The sequence below is a fragment of the Oncorhynchus clarkii genome, chromosome 17 (assembly GCF_045791955.1).
Source record: "Oncorhynchus clarkii lewisi isolate Uvic-CL-2024 chromosome 17, UVic_Ocla_1.0, whole genome shotgun sequence".
NCBI classification, from domain to species: Eukaryota; Metazoa; Chordata; class Actinopteri; order Salmoniformes; family Salmonidae; genus Oncorhynchus; species Oncorhynchus clarkii.
The window spans coordinates 73,179,138-73,193,491 of NC_092163.1; the positions used below are offsets into that span (position 1 = coordinate 73,179,138).

At 41.7% G+C, this 14,354-nt stretch overlaps 1 protein-coding gene across 4 annotated transcripts; it reads left to right on the top strand.

Moving 5' to 3' along the window:
• The first annotated feature begins 1,376 nt into the window (after nt 1–1,376).
• On the top strand, nt 1,377–14,012 carry LOC139371419 (ankyrin repeat and SOCS box containing 14a). Of its 4 annotated transcripts, none has more exons than XM_071111818.1 (12): nt 1,377–1,595; nt 1,882–2,082; nt 2,682–2,856; nt 3,087–3,133; nt 3,232–3,363; nt 4,347–4,505; nt 4,736–4,981; nt 7,505–7,676; nt 7,802–8,087; nt 12,368–12,625; nt 12,967–13,120; nt 13,441–14,012. In XM_071111818.1, exons 3-12 carry the CDS (start codon nt 2,723–2,725, stop codon nt 13,611–13,613), a joined length of 1,761 nt encoding a protein of 586 aa, XP_070967919.1. In that variant the 5' UTR covers nt 1,377–1,595; nt 1,882–2,082; nt 2,682–2,722; the 3' UTR covers nt 13,614–14,012. The 4 variants fall into 4 exon arrangements, with proteins under 4 accessions (XP_070967919.1, XP_070967917.1, XP_070967918.1 ...); XM_071111816.1 differs by having other exon boundaries at nt 1,391–1,595; nt 7,502–7,676; XM_071111817.1 differs by lacking the exons at nt 1,377–1,595; nt 1,882–2,082 and having other exon boundaries at nt 2,508–2,856; nt 7,502–7,676.
• Nucleotides 14,013–14,354: the final 342 nt, after the last annotated feature.

The following is a 14,354-nucleotide window of genomic DNA, read 5'->3' on the forward strand; positions in this document are numbered from 1 at the left end:
GAGTGTGTGTTAGCGTGTGATCGTGCCAGCAGAGCGTCAGTGGTGCCGATGTGTTCAGCTCTACCCAAGCTGTCTGTTCTGGCAATTACATCTTCACCTGTTCCATTTGGTGTTTTATTTATAGCTTGTTTGAGGGATTGTAATGGTTTGACATTGGGTGTCTTGATTGGTCGTAGAGTAGATGCATTTCATCTTCAGTCAAGTTTTGTGCCTCTTGACATGCCACTTGTACCCCTCCAGTAATGAAGAGGACTTATTTCATGCCGTGGCATCATCTGGGACTAACGGGCATGAATGTCAGACAGCTGCCAATAAGAGGCAATGTCTTTTTTTTTCTCAACCATGATTGGTGTATCTCATTTCCTCATACACTTGCCCAAATTTAGCCACACCTGTTGATGTATAATTTACAGTCCTTTTTAACCGGTATAAAAGCTGTCCAACAGATTGTGTGATCCTTGTTTTGGTATGGCATAGTGATTGATTTCGAAGGTGGGAGCATAGATTGCATTGGCCGGAGCCTTTGTTATTAAAACAATTTTAGTCTTGAGCTCGAAGGACCGGACCTTTGAATATGGCAAGAAGTATCTTAGGACATTTTACACAACCATACTAATCCCCTCTTCCAGAATGTAATATCCTTTCATCCCAATTATTAATAGGATTACATTTTGATGTTTGATGCAATGTGCAATAGTCTAGACATATTGAGACATGCAGTGTTAACCTGAATGACAAATTATTTGGTGTTGGGGTGGAAGAGGATTTGCTGCAGATTATGAAAGTGACATGTTTGGGAATAATAGAAAGGATATGAAATGGACAGTTTGAATAGAAAAGATCACGTGGACTCGTCGCCAGCTGCTGCTGAAATTATAATTCAGTGGTGAAATTCTTTCAGTTCGTTTAGTACTTTGTCACAGACAGAAAACATGCTGTCAGATCATTCTTATGTTGTGAGAATAATCTGTACTTTCCCTAATCCTTTTTATACTGAACAAAAATATAAATGCAAGGTGACATTTTCAACGATTTTACAGAGTTACAGTTCATATAAATTATATATAAATTGTCATATTTTGTGTAAATCATTCCAGAGCTTTAAATCATTATTTATCGCATGTCGCAAATACAACTGGTGTCGACTTTATCGTGAAATGCTTGTTTACGAGCCCTTCCCAACAATGCAGAGTTTAAAAAGAAAATAGTAACACACGAGGAATAAAATAAAAGACACAAGAATGGAGCTATATACAGGAAGTACCAGTACCAGTACATCCACTTAGCCTAACTTCCTGTAAGGTTATCAGGTTCAATAAGAGAGATTGTGATTGTTGCCAAGAGTGATCTCACGGTTCTCTTTTCTCACAGCATTCCTTCAGAGGCAGAGAGGATTACATTGATCACTTCAGTGGAGGTGTCTGGTGAGTGATGAGACATGGGTGATAGTGAGTGACAGGAATCCAGCAGCCAGAGCCTGTGCAGGGCAGCAACCCATCCATCCTCTCCACAGGCAGAAGTCTGGTGACCTTCAAACAACTGGAGTAGCACAGAGAAACAGTGAATGATAACACTCTTCCTGGAGGATGCTGTCGGTGAGTAATGATGGACAGACACTTCATTACACTGGACATTTTCACATAAGTATGGGTGGTGATTCAATTGTCTTATTTAAAATAATGCACTGAGAATTCACTTAGAAGGTATTGCATGCATTCTTTCCGCTTTCAAAACTGTAAACTGTTCAATTGTGTATCTTAAAGGAAGAATGTTCATGCAAATAGTCTTTCATGCATCTCTTTCTTATATACTTGCTCTAGTCTATAATCTTTATAAAAGCAGTAATTCCGTCATAAAAGTGAATCTGTTTGTGTCTATCAGTAGCAACATGCAGGAGCAGGAAAAGTGTGTCAGTGAGTGTCGTTCAGTGTGCCAGAGGTACAGAGAAACCCTGGGTGCTGGTCTGTCTCATGATCAGGTATTTATAGCAGGGGAGGTATAAATAGCCCCAGAATGGAGAAAAACAGATCCCCTTTAAACCACGAAGGACGCCATAGCCACATTACAGCCTGATTACGAAAGGTAAAAGAAAACAAACTGCATCATAGTATAAACCTAGTCTTGGTGTGTTAGATCATATGAAAAGTTCATATAAATGAGTCGTGGGCCTACACTAAATGTCTACTGTAAGGGTTTTTTTCTCTTCAATATGTAAAAAAAAAAGTGAAGAATTCTAAAATCCATGAGATTGTTAGCTATAGACCTACAGCCCTTAATTAGATGAAGATTGAAACACTGTATCACATTTCATTACAAATGCATCCTTAAAATGGAACATTTGAAACCTGCCATTTACTGCGCCATGAGCCGTTGAACACATGCATGCTTGACATTTCACAACAAGGGGTTATGACTCACGAACTTCTATGTGTTTGCGTGGATGTGTTTATGAATATCTTGACCTGGATACCTGTTATTTTGTTACACATGATGCAACATGCCAAATTAAATGAGTCTGTGTAAATTATTGGGCATATCCACCAAACCAACTAAGACTATTGTTAGGCATAGTAAACAATGTAAACCTGGTCGATTGATTGTGAAGGGATGTGCCTGTCACATGCATGCCATGCTGTAGGCCATAGGTCATGCCAGGTGATAGTTTGTCTTGTTGAGTTTAGCTGGAGAGATCCCCACTAGAGAGACTGCAAGAGGCCTGGACATGCACTTTGACGAACTAGGATATGAAGGGGACGACTATGAGGATGTGGACACTCAATACATGATTGAACAGAGTCTTCTGGAATGTAACAAGCAGAATGAATCGCAGGATTCCAGCCTAGGGGATGAGTGCAGGTACACAGCTTCTTGCTTCACCCTTGTGAACCTTTAGAAGCACACCAGACACAGATACACAGGTCTGCCCAGATAGTAGGATAGTTATACATTTTACGTTGGTCCTGAGATTGTAAACACTTCTCCAGACATAAAGAGGTTATAAATTATAAAGTCTGTATCTGGAACTCACACCTTCATCATGAGGTTGGTGGCACAGCTTTTATGGTGTGACTTTTTTCTTTCCACAGTCAAGATATAACAGATAATGTAAAAATCTTCTCCGCCATCAGAAAAGGTGAGTAGTGAGTGCCGGTTCTGCACTATTGGTTATTTACTGTGTCTCCATAACAGTGTCTCCTTGATAATCCTCTCTGCTTCCTGGTTTTTTGCCAGGTGATGAAGCAGCTCTCCGCCAGCTGTCTGTCAGCCAGAGTGCTTTCTCTGAAGTGGACAACAGAGGCTGGATCCCCCTACATGAGGCCGTTAGTCAGAAGAACCAAAATATTCTAGAGGTCACCTTTGCAGGTTTGTATATCTTTGTCTCGTCTAGTACATCCCTACACACAAGGGTCAATTAAATCATGCATTGTTTCGAGAAGATACAAACAATCAAAGGGACATTAAACACCAAAATGAAAGTTTGTCTGATGTTTTCAAAGCTCGAAAGTACACTGAACCAAAATATAAATGCGACATGCAACAATTTCAATGATGTTACTGAGTTACAGTTCATATAAAGAAATCAGTCCATTTAAATACATTCATTAGGCCTAATCTATTGATTTCGCATGACTGGGCAGGGGCACAGCCATGGGTGGGCCTGGGAGGGAATAGGCCCACCCACTTGTGAGCCGCTGGGGCTTTATTGAGACAGAAATACTCCAAACCACCCCCTCCTCATACGATCCCGCAGGTGAAGAAGCTGGATGTAGAGGTCCTGGGTTGACGTGGTTACACTTGGTCAGCAGTTCTGAGGCAGGTTGGACGTACTGCCAAATTCTCTAAAACAATGTTGGAGGCGGATTATGGTAGAGAAATTAACATTAAATTCTCTGGCAACAGCTCTGATGGACATTCCTACAGCATGCCAACTGCACCCTCCCTCAAAACTTGAGACATCTGTGGCATTGTGTTGTGTGACAAAACTGCACATTTTAGAGTGGCATTTTATTGTCCCCAGCACAAGGTGCACCTGTGTAATGATCATGCTGTTTAAGGAGCTTCTTGATATGCCACACCTGTCAGGTGGATAGAGAAATGCTCACAAACAGGGATGTAAGCAAATGTGTGCAGAAGATTTGAGAGAAAATCATTTTTTGCATATGGAACATTTCTGGGATTTTTATTTAAACTCATTAAATATGGGACCAGCACTTTACATGTTGCATTCATATTTTTGTTCACTATAGTCAAATGTGAACATGAGTTCACGTTTTCTTTCAATGACAAAATAATATTTAAAGTATAATGATAGATCATAAGACTGACTTGATGTACGCCTTCCTCAGCGTCGAGTCAAGATGCAGTGCAATGTCGGACCGACCGGGGAAAGACACCTCTGTTCCTGGCGGTGGAGCGGGGTCTGATAGAGAACGCCACCTTTCTGCTACAGAATCATTCCAGTTCTGACTGCCAGGATGACGAAGAGGACTCACCGCTAGTTATAGGTAAACCTGTCTGCATCCTCTGTTATTAATACACTGAAAACATACTGAAGGTTAGTCTCTCGTGACAGACTCCAGCTCACATGATATTTGGTTCTGGGAATAACTGAATGTAGAGCTGACAGAACAATAGACAGTCCAAATGTAAGCCTATGTAGTCCTGACAATGAGAAGAACTCTAGGACATGTAGGATCATTACAGACTTATCCCACTTCTTCCTTCCATCCAACAGCTATCAGAAACGATCGTCTGGACCTGGCCAAGCTCCTACTGGAGTTCGGTAGCAATGTGAACCTGGAGGGATGTCACAGCAGGACCCCCCTCCACGAGGCTGCCAAGCTGGGACGGGAGGACTTTGTGGAGCTGCTTCTCAGGTCTGGGGCCAACCCAGACGCCAGGTCTGACTATGGGCTCACGCCCCTGGCCCTTGCTGCTCAGTGTGGGCATGTGAAGGTAGTCCAAGCCCTCGTCCAGAAAGGTACAGTAGCCTATGTCAGTGGTTCCCAAACTGTGGGGTGGGCCTGGACCCCCAAAATTATATAATTATATGTATATACAGTACCAGTCAAAAATTTGGACACACCTACTCATTCAAGGGTTTTTCTTTATTTTTACTATTTTCTACATTGTAGAATAATAATGTAATAATGAAGACATCAAAAATATGAAACAACACATATGGAAACATTTAGTAACCAAAAAAGTGTTAAACAAATTTAAATATATTTTAGATTCTTCAAAAGAGCCACCCTTTGCCTTGATGACAGCTTTGCACCCTCTTTGCATTCTCTCAACCAGCTTCATGAGGTAGTCACCTGGATTGCATTTCAATAATAAGGGATGGTTTGTTAAAAATTATTTTGTGAAATGTCTTTCCTTCTTAATGCGTTTGAGCCAATCAGTTGTGTTGTGACAAGGTAGGGGTGGTATACGGAAGATAGCCCTATTTGGTAGAATACCAAGTCCATATTATGGCAAGAACAGCTCAAATAAGCAAAGAGAAACGACAGACCATCATTACTTTAAGATGTGAAGGTCAGTCAATCCGGAAAATTTCAAGAACTTTGAAAGTTTCTTCAAGTGTAGTCGCAAAAACCATCAAGCGCTATGATGAAACAGGCTCTCATGAGGACCGCCACAGGAAAGGAAGACCCAGAGTTACCTATGCGGCAGAGGATAAGTTCATTAGAGTTACCAGCCTCAAAAATTGCAGCCTCTGCTTCACAGAGTTCAAGTAACAGACACATCTCAATAACAACTGTTCAGAGGAGACTGCATGAATCAGGCTTTCATGGTCGAACTGCTACAAAGAAACCACTACTTACGGACACCAATAATAAGAAGCATATTGCTTGGGCCAAGAAATACGAGCAATGGACATTAGACCAGTGGAAATCTGTCCTTTGGTCTGATGAGTCCAAATTTAAGATTTTTGTTCCAACCGCCATGCCTTTGTGAGACGCAGAGTAGGTGAACGGATGATCTCCGCATGTGTGGTTCCCACAGTGAAGCATGGAGGAGGAGGTGTGATGGTGCTTTTCTGGTGACACTGTCTGGGATTTATTTAGAATTCAAGGCAAAGTAAGTACCTTTTTACTGGTACTGTATACGTATATAATTTCGAAATTGTGTAGATCATCATCAATTCCTCTTGTCATGTTAGTCATTGCATAACTTAGAGAGATATTTATAACTTGTCAGAAATGTCCAGGTCAACTAGCCCATGTCAGCTAACGTTTTTTTTCTGGGTTTTTTTAGCCCTTAGATATTGTTGTAATTTTTTTGTCACTCAAATATCACATGAATACACATTTGACATGGCAAAATGTATAGAATTGCAAGAAAATTTGCTCTGAAACGGCAACATGTGTCGAATTGCAGGGAATAAGCTAAATTCTCTCCACCAACAAGAGGGGTGTGAACAGTTTGTGTCATGAACAGTGCTTATTCCCATAGAAATAGACAATGTTCCCCAAGTGAAAAAGTTTGGGAACCCTTGGCTCAATTAGATTATTTTACTTGTACTGTACTAATGTCCCTGTGTCACAAGGTGGAAAAGTGACAGGTTCTATGTCTGGGTTGAGCAGGCAGAGTGAAGAAGAGGCAGACAACAAAAGGGATGTTTATTTTCTTAATGTGGCAATCTGCAGTGGATATAATAACAAAGCCTATCCCCACCCCTGTTTTAGTAAAAAGCTGAGGGAGGGGCTGGTGAAATGATATCAAAGTGATATCATTTTAACCATGTTTTGAGATGAGGCTATACAGTGTTTGTTTACATTTACTTTGTTTACAAATATTGGAGTAAAGCAAGCTTATATTTTGGTTCTGATGTGGTACAATTGTTGAACTAAGCTCAGGAGGAATTTATAAAGTGTGTTCTTCAAGAATCAATGGGTACATATCAGATGTAGCAACTGCAGATGTCCCCTTTATGGCATTTTTTTCCATTATTCTGTATCCAACACATTCCAGTTTCTAATTACTTTTCCCCCATAAATATCATTTTCACTTACGTTTTACTCTTAAAACCAGTCTAGTTAAAATCACTCAAAACATACCAACAAACCAAATAAATCAAAACGGCCACACGAAGTGGCACAGGAAAGGGCGCAGCCCAGCAGGCAGGCATCCATACTACTTCTTCTCATATTAAACGTTCAGCTCAAACCCCATTGACCATTTCATCAACTAAATCATCATAGTCTGCATAGGATCCATCACGCCTCTGCACTGCATCACCCCCTGTGGGAAGCCGCCAGGAAACACAAAACAGGAGGTTGAAATCACATGATCTGTCAATTAACCAATAAAAATGCTTTGTTTAGTTGGCATGCCGATAGGTCATACCTGTTACACAAGCACATGCTGTATCTTATGACTTGGGCCCATATAAGGGTGTATAATTGGCATCAACTAGTTCTTGTATGTCATGGACTTTGTTTTTGTTGCTCTGTACAAGCAATACAGATTTGTTGTTGTTTGCTGTTTGTATCAGCAGGGGCCAACGTGGAGTCTATGGCCCAGGATTATGCCACAATCCTATTTGAGGCATCTGCCTCTGGCAACCCTGAGATTATCTCTCTGCTGTTGGAGTATGGAGCTGATGCCAATGTCCCCAAACACACCGGACACCTCCCCATCCACAGAGTCTCCCACAGGGGCCATTTACAGTAGGTGGCACCGGTACTGCACCCTTAACCTCGTCACAGATCTGAGTTTAGTGCTTAAAAATCACAATCACATTTCAGAGCTCAGTTGGCCTTTCTCTCTCTCCCTCACTCACTCAATAACTTAGAGCTCTGAAGATCCTGATCCCTGTGACGACCTGTGACGCAGTGTATGAGAGTGGAATGAGCCCCTTACACTCTGCAGCTGCTGGTGGTCACACACAGTGTCTAAAGGCCCTGCTGAAGGCAGGCTATGACCCAAACTACATGTTGCACCCCTGGGTCCGACGTAACTACGACGACCAGCGGAAGTCTGCCCTGTACTTTGCGGTGTCCAACGATGATGTCCCCTCGGTCAAGCTGCTGCTGGAGGCTGGGGCCATGCCCAACCAGGACCCTGTCAAGTGCCTACAGGTCAGGCCTCATATTCACAAACAGTCTCAGAGTAGGAATGCTGATCTAGGATTTTAGATCATAATGGATACATTTATATGGACAGGGGAAACCTGATCCTAGATCAGCACTCCTACTCTGAGACACTTTTTGAAAACAGGCCCTCGTGGCTTTTTGTCAAATACCCTGATGACATCAACACGCAGAAACTCGTTTTTCTCAATCAAAAACTCTTTAAGTACTAAACTGATAACACTTGTAATTCCCCCTATCTTATATTCAGAACCTTTGATTGTGCATTGATTGGGGTTTCACACATCTTTCACCCCTGAGTCATTCATGCAAAATCACATTTTTCTGTGAAATACCACGAGAATGTTTAGTTTAGTCCCCAATACATCAGATAATGATAAACTCACCATTTAGTCATTTTAACTACCTTTTAATCCAATAGCAAAAAATACAAGATACAAATGTCAAAACTGTTCTTTTTGACGTGCTGAATAGAAACAATAGTAGATGGTAAATATCATTTTAACAAAAACTTGACTTGACATGCAATCAAAAATATATATATATAATTTCTGTCAAATGGCAGGTTGTGAGCAAGTTGAGAAATATGTCAGTCTTACAGTTTCATTATCCTTATACAGTCCATACTCAGGACAAATCATCAGAAATAGGGTTATTGTGGGCCTCCCGGGTGGCGCAGTGGTTAAGGGCGCTGTACTGCAGCGCCAGCTGTGCCATCAAAGTCTCTGGGTTCGCGCCCAGGCTCTGTCGTAACCGACCGGGAGGTCCGGGGGGCGACGCACAATTGGCCTAGCGTCGACCGGGTTGGGCGTCGCCCGGTAGGGCTTGGTCGGTAGGGGTGTCCTTGTCTCATCGCGCACCAGCGACTCCTGTGGCGGGTGTACGCTAACCAAGGTGGCCAGGTGCACGGTGTAGCCTCCGACACATTGGTGCGGCTGGCTTCCGGGTTGGACGCATGACTTTCAACCTTCGTCTCTCCCGAGCCCGTACGGGACTTGTAGCGATAAGACAAGATAGTAGCTACTACAACAATTGGATACCACGAAATTGGGGAGAAAAAGGGGTAAAATTTAAAAAAAAATATTTAAAAAAAAACTGTGAAGCAGTTGGCTCCTGTAAAAATGTAGCACGTGTTCTATACCATTTCTGCCCCAGGGGACATTATACAAGATCACCTTTTCTACATGACTTTGTCGACTGATACACTATCACCTGTCAATGTAATTCACATAATGAGTGGAATATATTTAGTTATATTTAAGTATTTCAGCAGATGTAGTATTTATGCTGTCATGTGTTGCTGCCATGCTATGTTGTCTTAGGTCTCTCTTTATGTAGTGTTGTCTCTCTTGTCATGATGTGTGTTTTGTCCTATGTTTTTTAAAATTATTATTATTATTATTATTATTTTTTATCCCAGCCCCCCCGTCCCCGCAAAAGGCCTCATTGTAAGTAAGAATTTGTTCTTAACTGACTTGCCTAGTTAAATAACGGTGAATCATATATTTTTTTTCCCTCCCCAAATTCGATCCTGTCTCATCACTGCAACTTCCCAACAGGCTCGGGATGCGAAGGTCGAGTCATGCGTCCCCCAGAAACATGACCCGCCTAACCACGCTTATTAACACCCACCCGCACCAATGTGTTCAACTGATGACCAAGGTCAGCCTCTCTATGGGACTCCCGATCACAGCCGGTTGTGATACAGCCCGGGATCGAACCCGGTTACAACATGATTCCATATATGTTATTTCATAGTTTTGATGTCTTCAGTATTTTTCTACAATGTAGACAATAGTAAAACTAAAGAAGAACCCTGGAATGAGTAGGTGTGTCCAAACTTTTGACTGGTACTGTAAATATTTAGACCCTTTGCTATGAGATTCGAAATTGAGCTCCTGTTTCCATTGATCATCCTTGAGATGTTCCTACAACTTGATGGAGGTGGAGTCCATCTGTGGTAAATTCAATTGATTGGACATGATTTGAAAAGGCACACAACTGTCTATATAAGGTCCCACAGTTGACAGTGCATGTCAGAGCAAACACCAAGCCATGAGGTCGAAGGAATTGTCAAGAAAGCTCTGAGACAAGATTGTGTCGAGGCACAGATCTGGGGAAGGGTACCAAAACAGTTCTGCAGCTTTGAAGGTCCCCAAGAACACAATGGCCTCCATCATTCTTAAATGGAAGAAGTTTGGAACCATCAAGACCCTTGCTAGAGCTGGCCGCCTAGCCAAACTGAGAAATCGGGGTGAAAGGGCCATGGTCAGATAGGTGACCAAGAACCCAATGGGCACTCTGACAGAGCTCTAAAGTTCCTCTGTGGAGATGGGAGAACGTTCCAGAAGGACAACCATCACTGCAGCACTTCACCAATTAGGCCTTTATAGTAGAGTGGCCAGATGGAAGCCACTCCTCAGTAAAAGGCACATGACAGCCCTCTATAAATTTGCCAAACGGTACCTACATTTTCTCAGACCATGAGAGACAAGATTATCTGGTCTGATGAAACTAGATTGAACTCTTTGGCCTGAATGCCAAGCGTCACGTCTGGAGGAAACCTGGCACCATCCCTACGGTGAAGCATGGTGGTGGCAGCATAATGCTATGGGATGTTTTTCATCGGCAGAGACTGGGGAATAGTCAGGATCGAGGCAAAGATGAACAGAGCAAAGTACAAAGTACATTGATGAAAACCTGCTCCAGAGCGCTCAGGACCTCAGACTGGGGCGAAGGTTCACCTTTCAACAGGACAACGACCCTAAGCACACAGCCAAGACAACTCAGGAGTGACTTTGGGGCAAGTCTCTGAATGTCCTTGAGTGGCCCAGACAGAGCCCCAACTTGAGCCCAATCGAACATCTCTGGAAAGACCTGAAAAGAGCTGTGCAGCAACGCTCTCCATCCAACCTGACAGAGCTTGAGAGGATCTGCAGAGAAGAATAGGAGAAACTCCCCAAATACAGATGTACCTGGCTGAGTAAAGGGTCTGAATACTTAGTGTATGTAAATATGATATTTCTGTTTTTTTATATGTATATAAATTTGTAAAAATTTCAACAACAAAAAATGTACTTTGTCATTATGGGGTATTGTGTGTAGATGGATGAGGGGGGAAAACAATTTAATCCATTTTAGAATAAGGCTGTAACATAACAAAATGTGGGAAAAGTCAAGGGGCCTGAATATTTTCCGAAGCCTTCATTTCTCAGAACAAGAATAGACTGATGAGTTTCAGAAGAAAGTTCTTTGTTTTTGGCTATTTTGAGCCTGTAATCAAACCCACAAATGCTGATGCTCCAGATACTCTAGTCTAAAGAAGGACAGTTTTATTGCTTCTTTAATCAGAACAACAGTTTTCAGCAGTGCTGACATAATTGCAAAATGGTTTTCTAATGATCAATTAGCCTTTTAAAATTATAAACTTGGATTAGCTAACACAACGTGCCATTGGAACACAGGAGTGATGGTTGCTGATAATGCCTATGTAGATATTCCATAAAAAAATCTGCCGTTTCCAGCTACAATAGTCATTTACAACATTAACAATGTGTACACTGTATTTATGATAAAGTTGATGTTATTTTAATGGACAACATTTTTTGCTTTTCATTCAAAAACAAGGACATTTCTAAGTGACCGCAAACTTTTGATCGGTAGTGTACGTTTACTAGGCACTACATCATTTTGGTTGAGTAGTTATCAGTTTTGAGCAGTTTGATTAAGTGCTAATTAATTGTATTGTTAACAAATGACAAGTCTAATAAAAAGCATGAGCACTCAGAGAAAATGATTTAGTGTAGAGGTGCTGACTAAGCTATGAAAACAAAGAGACTCCCACACTCCATAAATATAACCTCCCAGTCATTTATTGGCTTAAAAACACCAATGTTTCGACCTCACTGTGCCTTCTTCAGGGTAATGTTATGAATGTGTGAACAAATTACAAGAAAATCATATCAAAAGTAAAATGAATATTGCATTTTGAAAAGCAGATACTTTGATTGAATATGTATTCAAATTGAAAGAGTGATTTGGTGAATGTGTTTGTTGTACTCAGTCAATTGAAAATGGCTTAGTGTTTTCAAACATGAACCATTATGATGATCTGTTTTGTATTGTTGTGCATATAATTGTGAAAATGTACCACATACTTGTGAAAGTTGCACACACAAAAAACTGTAATAAAGCAGTGGATTCACCAAGGTTTGAAAGAAAGGTGCACTTATCAACACACAGCAACACACTTTTCTTCCCTCCTGCAGGTGGCTCTGAGGTCGGGTAACCTGGAGATGATCTACGTCCTGCTGAGGTTCGGAGCCAACGTCAACTACTTCTCCCGCATCAATACCACCCACTTCCCCTCCGCGCTGCAGTACGCCTTGAAGGACGAGGTTGTCCTGCGCATGCTTTGTAACTATGGCTACGATGTCCAGCGCTGCTTCGAGTGCAACTACGGTGAAGCGTCCCATGTTCCTGATGACTATGAGGGCTGGACAAATTCTGTCATCAACGACTCCATGGTAAGGGGGATATTGGTAGGGTGAATAGGTCCAGGGGTTTCTCTCTGGTCAGGTTATGTGGCTAAGTATTATTCTTTAGTTCCTTAAAGCTAGAATACAAAGTTGCAACATCCATTTTTGGATATGTAAATGAATGATATGTACCCATTGATTCTTGAAGAATAAACGTATAAGTTTCATAAATTCATCCGAACCCAAAATACACTTTATCGTTTGAATTCAGGATTCTAGCTTTAAAACGTTAGGCTCCTAGTATGCTTATAACAAGTTAGAACGCATTAAGTAATAACTGCAGGCTTTTAGTAAAGTGTTACCTAAAACTATGATGTGCTTCCTTGCAGTTTTGCGAGGTTATCTCAGTGTACTGGTTGAAAGAACACTCGGGACACGTGGTGCGTATCATGATGGATTACGTCGATCACGTGACCTTCTGCTCGAAACTAAAGGCTGTTCTGATGGAACAAAAGCAGTGGCCTGATATCTGCAAAGTTCAAGGTTGGTGGATAAATAAAACAAAACTAGGTGGACAAAACACATCTATGTGTGTTGTTAACCATTCAATGGGAAAACAGTTATGTTTTCATGGAAGGCATAGATTGTCCATGACTATGATTATGTTGAGGGCCTGGAGTTGTTCCTGAGCATGCGACCTGACCATGGTAAAAATCTTGCCCCTAATTATTGGCTATAATTACTGGACCCGAAATATGTCCCTCAGACAGTTGATGAACTAGGCCTACTTGACAGTCTATGTAATTGACTAGCTCATATCTGACTGTGTCTATCATCATCATAATCATCATCCCTCTCCATAGAGAACGCTCGCTGTCTTCAGCATCTCTGTCGTCTGAAGATCCGGAGCTGTCTGGGCCGACTGCGTCTCAGGGCCCCAGTGTTCAGGCATTTCCTGCCTCTACCCAACCGGCTCAAAGATTACATCCTGTACCGGGAATATGATCTCTTCAGCCAGAAGATCCTAGTGGGCTGACTGGAAGAAGTACATGGAGGATGAGCGAAGAAGATAGGCCTACATTAACAATTAGTCAGTGACTCAGCAATGCTATTAGTCAGTTTTTTTTACTCTCAGAGGTGCCGTCTCTTAGGGCCAGGGTGCCCAACGTCGAAATCTTGTGAGTATTTTTTGGAGGAAGGGGGGCACATCGAGGCTGATTTGTTCATTGTGGCTATAGCCCCCTAGCTCTACTGTAATTCAAACCTTGCTATTAGTCTGTCAGGCAGACGAGCTGAGCTCACTCACATCAGGTTAAAAGAGTTTACTGTTATCATCAAGTGGAATTTGTTACTTTTCACCTAAAAAATGAGGGTGGGGCAGGGGGGGATTGAAGAATTTTGGTCTGTTTCAGCATAAAATAAAACCTTTCTCTTTTTTTTTGTCAAGTTTCATTGTGTGTTATTTATCAGAGCTACATGTACATGTGTGTCTACACTGAGTGTACAAAACATTAAGAACATCTGCTCTTTCTATGCCATAGACTGACCAGGTGAAAGATATGATCCCTTATTGATGTCACTTGTTAAATCCACTTCAATCAGGGTAGATGAAGGTGAGGAGACAGGTTAAATCATGATTTTTACGCTTTGAGACAATTGAGACATGGATTGTGTGCCGTTCAGAGGATGAATGGGCAAGACAAAATATTTAAGTGACTTTGAAATTGGGGAGATGGCAGTATGTGCCAGGTGCACCCATTTGTGTCAGGAACTGCAA